The 13,023-nt window shown below is 53.0% G+C and overlaps 1 protein-coding gene across 7 annotated transcripts in view; it reads left to right on the forward strand.

Moving 5' to 3' along the window:
- The window catches only part of APBA1 (amyloid beta precursor protein binding family A member 1), a 196,923-nt gene that overhangs the window by 179,515 nt on the left and 4,385 nt on the right, over positions 1–13,023 (forward strand). For all 7 annotated transcript variants that reach the window (XM_077907580.1, XM_077907619.1, XM_077907591.1 and 4 more), the window contains 4 exons: positions 1,419–1,598; positions 3,599–3,811; positions 10,549–10,668; positions 12,681–12,821. In XM_077907580.1, the coding sequence (XP_077763706.1) occupies positions 1,419–1,598; positions 3,599–3,811; positions 10,549–10,668; positions 12,681–12,821 (654 nt within the window). The remainder of the gene's footprint in view (positions 1–1,418; positions 1,599–3,598; positions 3,812–10,548; positions 10,669–12,680; positions 12,822–13,023) is intronic.

Here is a 13,023-nt window from a genome sequence, read left to right on the forward strand (position 1 = left end):
AAATTTCTAAATTCTGAAACATGGCCTCAGGAGCCTAGGAAGAGGGCCAGTGGCACTGTCTGGCTTGCATCAGCCATAGGCTTGATGTCGGGATCTCTGTGACCATCCTCGGATAGTGTTTAATACAGCACAGGCATGTGAGAAGTACCAGGTGGCTGCTGGTTGGCCACGCCCATAGTGTGGATGAGTTAGTGCAGGGAGAGGCTAGCAAAGCCCAGTGCTGGAGAAAGAACCACAGAACCACCAGTGTGCCTCGCTGTGAGCTGTGTGACCTCAAGCAGGTACCTTTATGTCTCTGGGGCTCAGTCTCCTCACCTGGAAAATGTGGGGCTGGACCCAATCAGGGTTCTCAAGGAAGCCCCAAAGCCCACTTTATACAACAGATGTTTCATGATGCTCCGTTACTGCTCTGAAATAAAATTTGGAGATTATATAGTCTCCCCTTTTCAAAAATTGTTCACAAGCTAATGTATGGCCATAAATGTAACACAGAAGAGAAGTAAAAGGAAAGAAAGCTAAAATAAAGTTGTACTTACTACAGGATGTAAATGCTTGGGCCCGGCCATTCTGGAAGGAATAGTGGAGCTGTCAGGTACTTATACAGACTCGAGGAACAGGTTTGGTTGTGAGAACATAGTATTTACCTGAATATTATTAACACTTGTATTTGACATTTTGAACTGAGGACTCAGTAAGAAAATAGATAAGTAGGGACACCTGGGTGGCTCAGTGGTTGAGCGTCTGCCTTTGGCTCAGGTCGTGATCCTGGGGTCCTGGGATCAAGTCCCACATCAGGCTACCCACAAGGTGCCTACTTCTCCCTCTGCCTGTGTCTCTGCCTCTCTCTGTGTGTCTTTCATGAATAAATAAAAATATTTTTTAAAGGAAAAGAAAATAGATATGTAGACCACACACTCATGCAGTATGCCTCTCTGTGCAGCAAATGTGTAGGTTGATGGTGATGTGATTTACTGGCCACCCAGACACCATGAACAGCATTGATGGTAATCATTTTCCAAAGTCATGAAGCTTACTTCTGGTAAAGTGCTGGACAAAGCAAATCATTATTTTCTCTCACTTGACACAGAAGCTATACTCTAGAAATGTTCCATGTGAAGTAGAGCCATGCAATGAATGCCTTCGTGTTTTATATAAATTGAAGTTGAGTCCTGGACTCTGATGGTTTGCTCTGGGTGCTCATGTGTACGGGCGTCTCTGACTCCGCTGAATGCCAGTGCTGCCTTGTGCTTATTGTCATAATATAACATGTCCTTAGTAATTCTGAGAGCAGCCTCTGGCAGGGATTAGACCCACTGGCCTAGCTAACTCCTGGGGCTCCCAGTCCTGCCGAGACCCAGGCAGCACACCAGCGGGGCCGCCCAATTGACCTCTGTCTTCCCTCTTCGACTCCTGTCCAGGCCCAGCTGATCGCACAGTCCATTGGGCAGGCATTCAGCGTGGCCTACCAGGAATTCCTCAGGGCCAACGGGATCAATCCTGAAGATCTCAGCCAAAAGGAATATAGTGACCTGCTCAACACCCAGGACATGTACAACGATGACCTGATCCACTTCTCTAAGTCGGAGAACTGCAAAGATGTATGTACCTCAAGCTCAGTTAGCCGAGCAGAGGCCCCGGGGGAGCCCCACCATGGAAGGAAGGTGGAACAGCTAGGGAACGGGGGGAGGTGGCAGGACTTGGGTGAGGTCTCAGGCTCATCTCTGGCTCCCCTCTCCTAAGGGCCTGTCATTAAACACCACTGTGGAGGGCCGTCCCCAGGATGGAACATCCTCTGCTCCCAGCAGCCGTGAGCTAAGTTTGGGGTGGCTTCCAGAGGTGAACAGGACCTAAAGCCCACCCTTTCCAAGCCCACTATCTAGGAAAGGGCACAGAAAAGTTAAGTGACAGTGCCAGGCATGAGCACGAGTCAGAGACAGCTGTTAGGACAGAGTGGAGCAGGTGTCAGGGCTCGGGTGACAGGTGCTGCGCTGCTCCTGGGGTGGCCCTGTGGCTTCAGACAGAACTTTGGAGGAGAACGCAGCCATCTAAGGTGGTCTGGGGGTCCAGGTAGTCTTCAGAAAGCAGGAAGGATTCGAGAGGGCTGGGCCAAAGTAACAGAAGCGTTGAAGGTCAGAAAGCTCAGGAACTGTCTGGGGAGCCATGCACAGTGGAGCACTGGGGATGCGGGAGAGGGTGCAGAGAGGCCAACACAGGGCTCAGGTCAGAACCAGGGGCTTGGAAGTCTAGCCGAGGGGCTTGGGTTTTATCCAGTAGACAAAAGGACCTTTAGGAGAAAGTGATCTCTTGGCTCACGAATGTCCTCTGTTGGGCAGAGGAGTCGGTAGGCCTTCGAACCCATGCCAGGCAGTCATGGACACCACCTACACGGGGCAGGGGCAGTGTGCTCGGGCTGCCTTAGCACAGTCCTGCAGACTGGGGGGTCGGTTCCTTCGGAGGGCTGTGGGGGGAAGGGTGTATTCCAGGCCCTTACCCTGGCTGGGAGAGAACGGCCTTCTCCCTGTGTCTTCACATGGGCTTCCCTCTGTGCATGTGTCTGCAGCCAAACCCCCCCCCTTCCTGTGAGGACACCCGCCACCTGAGTGGTGGCCCACCATAATGACCTCACTTTACTTTCACTGCCTCTGTAAAGACTCTGTATCCAAACAAGGTCCCATCCTGAGGTCCTGGGAGTTTGGCCTCCAACGTATGAATTTCAAGGGGAACATAATTCCACCACCCATAATGGGAGTGTCTCCCACTGGGCAGCTCCCCCGCGGAGTGGCTGGCTGTGAGAGAAGGGCCACCAGCCTGTGAGGGGCCGTGTCAGGCCCCAGCAGCCGCCACCACGGTGTGTGTTTGAGTGTACGTGTATTGGTGAATATGAATAAATAAATACATATACACACTCTTTGTCAGAGGCTTTCAAAAGGTGTCCTGCCCCTTGGTGGTGTCCCTGCAAACCTTCCCACGCTGCCAGTAGCCAAAACTGACTCCTGTCTTCTCTGCCCTGCCGAGGAAGCCACACAGAAGTAAGCCCATCTAGAACGTGGTCTTGCTACTTGCACTTCCAACCTTTTTGGTTGCACTAACCCTAGCATCCTTTTTTTTTATTTTTTTTTTTTTTTTATTTTTCTTCAGCTTACTCCCTGCAAAGAAATGTTTCTGTAACATCTATTTGTTTATTTTTAACTCCAGAATCTTAAATGTTGGAGAGAATTTGTGAAGCGCTGTGCAGTAGGGCAGCCTGTGCATAGAATCCAAAAGCTATTTCCAGAAACCTTAACACACCCGCGAAGTCCCCACCCACTCAGCCTCTCTCCCTGCTCCCCGGGGACTATACAAAAAGGCACCCCGCGCCCTTTGTGTTCATACAGCCAAGGCATGACTGCTTATGTGAAACAAGAATTATAAGAAACCTATTGTTACATCATTTCTTACCAAATGCCATGGAATCGAGAGAAGACAGCACTGGTCTGGGTCAGAGCCATCAAGGCAATGCCTTTCTTCTTTAGGTGGGACAGGACGTGGGGGAAAGCTTCGATTTGTGTACCCTGGGAGGATGCTGATTCGGGTTTTTGGCTTTGTCTTTTCCTTTCAGGTATTTATAGAGAAGCAGAAAGGAGAGATCCTAGGCGTGGTGATCGTGGAGTCTGGCTGGGGTTCCATCCTGCCAACCGTGATCATAGCCAACATGATGCATGGGGGCCCTGCTGAGAAATCAGGGAAGCTGAATATCGGGGACCAGATCATGTCCATAAACGGCACCAGCCTGGTGGGCTTGCCTCTGTCCACCTGCCAGAGCATCATTAAGGTACCTGCAAAGTGGGAAAAGGTGACTAATGGTGTTGACCTGAGACGGATGAATCCGTGACTGACACGTGACTGCTTTTCAGTCATTCAAATTAGGAACATGCACCAGGTGTCGGGCTGAGGAGGACATGGATACAAAAGGCATGGGCTTGCACTCAGGCTCTGAACCCCCAAGTTACTAAGACAGACTCCTCCCGGATATCATCTCTAGATCACAGACAGTAGTATATTTGGCGCACATACCACCACTCTCTATACTGCGCCTTTTGTAGGCATCACTAATCAATCGCAGCACTCTTCCTAAGCCTAGACTCTGCCTCAATCAAATTTCCTGCCGCTCAGTAATCCAGACAGTCACCTACAGTCAGCTAGATGTACTCGAGGTGCTTGGCCACTCCTGTTACACAAATAGTGGAAATGCTTCCAGTCTGAGAGCACGGTTTCCTTGGCAGCATCCGTGGCTGTGATCCAAGGGAGCACGTCCTCCCCAGAACGTGCGTAATGCAGTCCACACGTGCCGGGTGCCGTGCGAAAGGGGGAATCTTCTGGTACAGGCTGCATGCTTCCTCTCACACCTGAGCATAATTAATTCTCGTTCCACCTGAACGGACATTCTTGTGTAAGGCTGAGAATAGCTCCTCACGTGAGACTAAAATGTGAATATCTGTGAGGAAGAAATTAGATTTTCTTCTTAGAAACAAAGCACCCGTGTGTAGTTTGTCGAGCACATTGGGACTTGCTGACTGCATGGCCAGTAGGAGCATTGCTCCTTCACCACAGGATCTGTCGACCCCAGCTCCGTGCCACGCACCATGACCCCACAGGAAAACAGGTTCCATGACTCACTTTCATCCCCTGGGGTTTCCTGGAGGCCTATGAGCTAGAACGTAGCTGTGTGTGTGTGTGTGTGTGTGTGTGTGGTGTGTGTGTGTAGGGAGCACAGGGAATGAATGGATTCATATAATAGTTATCCCAAACTCAGGAAAGTCACAAAAGCTGACATCCGTGGCTGAGCAGTTCAAGGGGTGGGGGGGTAGTCAAAGTGAGTGTGGAGGATGCAGGGCTGGGTGCCTCTTCGTTTTTAATGAAACAGATACATTCTGATTCCTCAAAAGATTATCTTACCCAGAGAAAAAACAGTCCTCTTTGGCTTCACTTAATTTCTTCTTGTTAATCTTACACTGAAATAATTTCTACCCTTTCTTAATAGACATTAAAGATTAAAGAACCTAGAGGCTCAGTTGGGAGAGTCAGTTGTGACTCCTGATCTTGGGGTTGTGAGTTCAAACCCCACATCAGGTATAGAGGTTACTTAAAAAAAAAGATTGAAGAATCCACTTTGAACATTCATATTCATTCAGGCATGTGTTGGGCCTCTGTTAGGCTGAGCTGAACTATGGTGAAGCCAGAATGTCAGGAAGATGATTCATAATTAAAGGGGTTCCATGTTGGGGCCTGGGTGGCTCAGTGGGTGAAGCATCTGCCATCAGCTCAGGTCATGATCCCAAGGTCCTGGGATCGAGCCCCGCATTGGGCTCCCTGCTCAGTGGGGAGTCTGCTTCTCCCTCTGCCCCTCCCCCTGCTCATGCTCACTCAGTCTCTCTCTCTCAAATAAATAAAATATTTTTAAAAAATAAGATAAAAGGGTTCAGTGAACCCTCAGAGGCAACCTAGAGGTGAAGTGCTACAAGCATGGAGGAGAATTTTACCTGATTTTTAAGGTGGGCTTGGAAAGAGAAGTAAGACATAGGTGAACAGATAAAACAGAGGAAGGTGGCCTTCTGTGCCAGGCCCAGGACCACACAGGGACTCATCTTCCGAACTGATGGGCAGTGCACTGGCTTTGCAGGCGCCAGAGACAGCTCGGAGCCCAGCCAGGGAAGGCTGATCTGGTGATAATGCTGAGAGGCCGGGGGTTGGGGGCTGAGACTGGGGACACAGGACCATCCCATCCTCATTTGGCCATGTGCTCACATTGGCCAGGGTTCCCAGATGCCCATTCATTCTAGTGAGCAGGTCACTTATGAAATGCTGTGCGTGCGAAAGAATCCCTGAGGGGCTGTGAGGACCAGACACACGTTACATACAGTCTGCACTCAGGAGGAGCCTGATCCCTCTGGGGAGACGGGACGCTTAGAAGGGCAGCTCACAGCTGCTGAGTGCCGTACCCCTGGCACCATTCTGAGAATGTGCATGTTTGCTCCTGGCAGCCTTTTGAGGGGAGGTACTATTGTTGTGTCTGCTGTACAAGTAATGAAACTGAGGCACTGAAAGGTGATGTGATGGTTCAAGGTCACACAGCTGTCAGCGGAGCCAGGTCACTCGGCCACCCTGATGCCACTCAGGTATGTGGTCAGCCCCTGAGGCCATGCTGCTCAGCCGAGGGATCTCGCACCCCCTTCCCCAGGAGATGCTTGGCAACGTCTGGAGATGGTTTAGGTGGAGACAGCCAGAGAGGAGGGGTGCTCCAGCATCTCATGGGAGGAGGCTGCCAGACATCCTGCAGGGAGCAGCCCAGCCCCACAGCAGAGAACCATCCCAAGTGCTGAGGCTGAGAAAGGTGACCTTGGGAGCATGGAAGTTCAAAGGTGGGGGAGAGAGATCCATCCAGAGAGCCGAGAGCAGGAGGTCAGTGAGGTCATGTAGGGAGCAGATCTCGGGCCAGAAAGGTTTGGAGAAGAGGAGCCCAAAAAGGCTTCCAGAGGCCTCATGCCCATGCTCAACATGCACCTGCTAGGCAGCTGTAGGCCACCTCGGTCACCTCCCTCCCCTCTCACAACAGTCAGCCCCATCCCTCATGGGCCCCTGGTTTACAGATGAGCCATCAGAGACCCCAGGGGTGCAGATGACCTGCTTGGGTTTCTCCAGAAGACAAGCGCATCCAGGTCCAAGGAGGCGGACCAGATGTGGGAGGCTGAGAGCACATTGGCAGTGCCAGGCCCAGGGCCACTCGGGGACTCATCTTCTCTCTGTTGGACCATGCATCAGGGTGGACACACAGCTTGCTCTGTGAGCAGAGCACCATCTAAGCAATTTCTTAAGGAGAAACAAATTTGTTTGTGCCAGAAACTGATCTTTGATGTCTCTAAATGGAGTCTATGTGGAATTAGAGAATTAAAAGGCCATGTGGTGATGAAAGAGATATGACTGCTGAAGATGGAGAGCAAGAACAACGGCCTCCGTGGCACGGGGGGCACGTCCTCAGCAGAGGACGGAGCCGGCAGCCCCCGCTAGGACACAGCCCAGCGTCCGAGGTGCCCTGGGAGCCATGTGACTGGCCCTCCCTGGCTGGGAGAATTTGACCACAGATTTCAGCCAGAATTGCCAGCACCAGGTGAAGACTCTCAGTGGGTTGTAATACCGTTTTAAAATTCCCTGGACAACATACCTCTCTTTTGCCTCCTGCCCCCCGCCCCACCCTCAGCAGATATTCACACCGCCCCACCTCTGGGCCAGTGCCAGGGAATGTGCTGGGCATCCTCGGGGCTTCTGGGTAGCATCACATATTTCAGCGCTGTGCCGGTGCCCCTTGCAATGAATTTAGCAAACACCTCTCATCCTGATAAATCGCTGCTTCAAAAACTTTGATTTGAAATACCTGGGGCTGGTGCCTGGGTGGCTCAGATGGTGAAGCGTTTGCCTTTGGCTCAGGTCATAATCCTGGGGTCCTGGGATCAAGCCCCACATCTGGCTCCCTGCTCATGGGGAGTCTCCCTCTGTTCCTCCCCGCTCATGCTCTCATTCTGTCTTTAAAAAAAAAAAGAAGAAGAAGAAGAAAAGAAAAAACAAACACCTCCTGGGGCCATTGACCTGCAGATGCCACAGGTCCTCTGTGGGAGTCTTTGTCCACAAGCTCCCAGGTGATGATGTCACCAATCTTCCAATGCGCCTTGAAAAATGAGGGCGTAAACTGTGTAAATAGAATACATTTCTAGAATAGTTACAGGTACTGAATCATTTTAATTGCTTTCTTTCCTAGAGCTTATTTCTCTTGTCATAATTCCTCAGGCACAAGTACTGGTAGGCAAAGCATGTGAGCAGTTGGCCTGCTCATTGCCTCCATGGTCCTGCCCTTCTGATTTCTTTTTTCTTTTCTAAACTAGAGCACTGCTTCCCCTTCCTTCCACAGGATCATCACGGTCTGGCTTCCCTGTTACTATAGAGACCATTCTGGCTTCTCCCGGCTTCCCTCCCCTCCCCTCCCTCTGTATTTCTTAATTTGCTACACCATTCTGCTGCTGTCCTGGGGACAGAATGACCGCTTACTTAATTGTCATCTCCTATAAAATGGCAGCTCAGAAATCCAGCATAATGGGACCCAGCTCGAAGCGCTGATGAGGAAGGGCAGAGCAAGTGCACGGTCGGGCTGTTCCAAATGGCCATGTCTTTAAGCCTCATCCTGCAGCACATTTCCCCAATCCAGACATTCCTTCACTGAGGGACAAATCAGGCCTCTTAAATCAATACACACACACACACACACACACTCAAAAAGGAACCCGCCAGAGCCATGTGAACTTTTTTTAGGTAGTTGAGAAAACAGAGTCGTTCTCTGGCTTTTCAGGGTGCTCTGAAGGCTTCCCCATAACTCACAAATGTACCTACCTGACCCCAGTGGTTAATAGGTGTAAACATTCAAAGCTGGTGGCTCTGTCTGAGGCTTGCTTGTTTCTTGGGCATACTTCCCTCTTGTTTGCCTCCGGGTGACCATGGAGGGATGGAGGTTGGGGTTGCCCCGAGTGTGCCTGCAGCCCCCTCCCCAGCACCTGACACACACCTTGGCACATTGTGAGTGGCCAGTACTCACGAATCCAGTGCCTGAGAAGGAGGAGCCCCTCAAGGGAGAAAGAAATATGAGTAGCATGGGCTCATTTATCACAGGTGGGGTTTTCTTATCTTAAAAAAAAAAGAGAGATTTTATTTATTTATTCATGAGAGACACAGAGAGAGAGGCAGAGATACAGGCAGAGGGAGAAGCAGGCTCCCTGTGGGGAGCCCCATGCAGGACTCGATTTCAGGACCCTGGGATCAAGCCCTGAGCCCAAGGCAGATGCTCAACCACTGAGCTGCCCAGGGGCCCTTTCACAGGTGTTTTTGAAGAAAGCACAGAACCATACACATTTCTTCTCTTCCCTGTGATTTTCCTAGCAACCTTTTGTTCCCTCTTGCTGACTTTCCTGTAAGAACCCAGTATAGAATCCATACACAAAATCTATGCTAACCGTTAATGCTATCAGTGAGGCTTCCGATCGCAGTGGGCTGTTTCCAGATACATCTAGATATGTGAATTTTCTACTACACCCGGGGGTTGGCGCCCTGACCCCTGCATTGTTCAGGGGTCAGACGTGTGTGCATTAATATCTGAGTGCCACCCCCCAAAAGAAGCCTGTTTTTCATTGTAGAAAGGGGTGAATTTTAAGCATAAAAGTGAAGAGGTGGTATTGTCGGCAAATACGCTAAGGACGGGAAAAGCATAGGAAGTAATAAAGTCAAAACTAGAACTGGAAGGGACCCCAGGGTGTCACCCTCCGCTTGTTGGGGCCCCAAGGAGCCTGCGGTGGACGGAGGCTGGGGCAGAGCGTCGAGGACCCCCTACTGCCGAGGCAGACACGCAGCTTGAGCGCAGGCCCTGTGAGCAGCAGGGTCCCTGCACCGAGCCCCGTGGCCGCAAGGTGGGTGCAGACAGTGGACTCTGCCTGGGGAGAGCTGCTCCGCTGTGACATCGTCACTCATGAACCAGAGAAGTTTCCTGGAGACGTTGCAGAGACCAGAGAGGGCGGCGGGCGAGGCTGCCAGCAGGTGCGTGCGTACTAAGTCCTCGTCAGCCAAACTGCGGCCCCCAGAGGCTCAGTCGTGCGGAACCCAGAGCAGCTCCGAGCACCCAGGAGAGGGGCAGAGGTGCCACAGGTGGGAAGTTAAACCAGGCCCCGCCAGAGCTCGCACATGGAGAGGACAGTGCCGTGCGTCCGTCCAAGGCAGTGGGGAAGTCAGAGGGCAGGAGGCCTGGACTCCTGGCGGGCGGGAAAGTCAGCCGAAACCAGGGCCCCGGTGCCAGGCCGGAGTCCCAGATTCCGTGGCACAGATTCATCCTTCTGATCCTCACCCTGGCTTCTTGGTTGAGCAAACCCTCGTCATCAAGAATGACACACACCCTCCCGTCGTCTGTCTGGGGGATGGTGGTGCAGGCGAATTGGATTGGATTTGGAAACAGGTGTTGGATTTGGAAACAGAACAGCAGTGGGGTTGGACCCCACTGCCGGTGAACACAGGGGTGAGTTGCTTAGTATCTCTGAGCCTCAGTTTTGCCTTTTGTAAAATGGGCATAGTTACCATCGCAGTTTGCCAAGGAGATTTGAGGGAGGCGGCTCCTGTGGGGGGCAAGGGTCAGTGCTCAGTGACAGGCGGTTCGGCTGGTTTCATCTCCAGGATGGGTTCTGATGGACGGTGACGGTGGGGCGCGACATGGAGGTGGCCGGCTGGTCATCATGCCGCAGCTCCCCCACTGGCTGACCAGTGCTGACCCGCTCTCAGCACACACCAGCCACAGGTGTGAGGGGTGAACGACCTCCCTGGAGCCTGGGAGGTAGAGTCAGCAGTGGACCGTCCCTGCTCGGGCCGCATCGGCTGCTTCGCGAGCCCCCGCACCCACAGCAGACTCCTGGGGGCTCCTCCTCTGTGCTTTGATGTCTGCTGCCCCCCGCTGCTGGCCGTGTCTACCGTGCTCCATTCCCGTTTCAGGGCCTGAAGAACCAGCCCCGGGTGAAGCTGAACATCGTGAGGTGTCCTCCAGTGACCACCGTGCTGATCCGGAGACCGGACCTTCGCTACCAGCTGGGTTTCAGCGTCCAGAATGGAATCGTAAGTACGGCTCCACCCGTTCTTCTAGAAGTCCCGTGTGTGTTCTTAAACTTTGTTAGAGCCAGGCAGGCCCCCGAAAGACGCCAGCGAGGAGAGGGGTGAGTGGTGAAGGCCGGCTCTGCTTCCCCCATGGGCACATGCCCTCCGGGCGGAGAATTCCGTGCCTGTCCCCCAGAGGAGAAGGTGCTTCAGGCAGCCTGGGCCCGGAGTCTTGGTGACAGTGCACATGGCCCTCCCAGCTGCCACCTTGAGGTAGTCTGGGATGTGCTCCTGGTAGGGCTTTGTCCCCCTCTGGCCCCAGGCTGGGCAGGCTGCCATCCTCTCTCCACCTGTCTGCCCCCTGGGCTGTGCAGCTCTGAGGACAGGGGTGGGGGGCTCCCCTATGATTCCAGGGCACGGCCCAGGCGGCAGCCCCGGCCCCAGGGCTTTGATGCACAAAGAGTCTCTACCTTGCCTTTTTAACCTGAAATAGCACTTTAGAGATACAGAGAATTTTCATCCCTTGGATATCTGCCTTGAAACCATATTTCCTCTTTTTCTTCATTGTGGTAAAACACGCACAGCATTAAACTTACCATCTAAACCATTCTTAGGCATGCAGTTCGGTGGCATTGAGTACCTTCACAGACTGGCGAACCATCATCACCACTAGCTCTTCTTTCCAGAACCTTTTCTTCGTCCCAAACAGAAATTCCATATTCAGGACCACTCCCTCTTTGTCCTGGTTTGCCTTGTTCTGGACCCACCACAGTGAGTCTGGGCTTTGATGACAGTCCGGGTCTCAGGTCTGTGACCTTGACTTTTTGATTTTGCATGTGCCTTCCCTCTGTCTCCTTCATCTTTCTGGACTGAAGAACCCTATTTTTTTACCCCGTCAGTGTCCGTTAAGAGTTGTAGGTTGTTCAAATGTTATCTCACGTATGTTTCAAGGTATAGAGGCATCCTGGAGGCTCCCAGCTGGAGTGGAAACATGCAGCCCCTTCATCTGTTCCCTTGTATCTCAGTGGCCTCGGCCGCCTCCTAGGACGGGAGCCAGCCTTCCTCCTTACAGTTTGGGGCACATGTCTGTTTTTATCTGCTGATTTTCCTTATTCACTTTGTTCATATTCAAATAATTTTAGAAGTTGTTCGGATGTGAACAAAGGGATGTTGTATAACAGCAGCGGGTCCCTCAGCTTTGTCTGAAGTGTGGGAAGCACCCGAGGAGTGTGACCCCAGGGCACCCAAAGGGCCGCAGAGTCCACACACTCTGACAACAGGCAGCGCATGGTCACAGGACGCTCAGGTCTTGTCTAACATAGGCTGAAAAGGTGCATGATCTGGAGGGAAAAGTCAACTTTGTAAGTTCAAAATATATTTGGGGGGAAGGGGTGGCTAGGCCCTACAAGGCTGAGCCCAGAGCCCTCCACCCCTGGGGAGATCATTTCCAGCGGCCCACAGCCTCCGCGTGCACAGTGCCCGGCTGTCCCACAGCGGACACCAGCCACAGTGTCCTTTCTGTGAGGAGTGAGTTTGAACACGGGCTGCTGGATGGAGAAAGTAGGAAGGAGTGCGTCCCGGCCAGCTGGCCCCACTTTGGCCCGTGTCACTGTGACCCGGAAAAGCAGGCAGGCTTCGAAGGCGATGGAGTTGGCTGTTTGAGTCTCGGATGAATGTGGGAAATAATATCCTGCGAGTCTGAAACTGCTGGCGGCCTGGTGACAGGCCCAAACAGCTCTTTCTCCCGAGCCCCAGCCGGGGTGACAGCTGTCAGAACTCTGTGCCATGACACCCGGGGATGAGCTCAGCACCCCGTGCAAAGTGCACAGGATGGGCGCGAGGCCCTGTGGGCCCACGAAGCCCCATTTGTTGTGAAAAGAAACCAAGAGATTCAAGTCCCCAGAGTCACCACGGCAGCTTCTTAGAGATGAGAAGGCGGGGAGGGGGCGTCCAGAAAGGACAGGTCTGTCCCCGCCCCTCTCCCCACCGTGTGCTGCTGCCGTGAGGGGTGACGTGACCTCTGGCTTTGACAGATCTGCAGCCTCATGCGAGGGGGGATAGCCGAGAGAGGCGGCGTCCGCGTGGGACATCGGATCATTGAAATCAACGGGCAGAGCGTGGTGGCCACCCCACACGAGAAGATCGTCCACATCCTCTCCAATGCCGTGGGGGAGGTAGGAGCGGGGCCGGGGCTGGGGTGGGGGGGTCCCCACCTCGTGCTCGGGCAGCCCCGCACAGGCCTTCCAGGGAGCGTCCCGTCTGGTCCCAAACACTGGACCGCCAGGCTTACCCCAGTGGGAGCCGCGTCCGAGGGCAGCTCCGGGAAACAGGAGCGGGTGTCTTCGGCATCATTTGCTCTCCTTCTCCTTGGGACTC

This window comes from Canis aureus, chromosome 1, assembly GCF_053574225.1.
Source record: "Canis aureus isolate CA01 chromosome 1, VMU_Caureus_v.1.0, whole genome shotgun sequence".
NCBI lineage: Eukaryota > Metazoa > Chordata > Mammalia > Carnivora > Canidae > Canis > Canis aureus.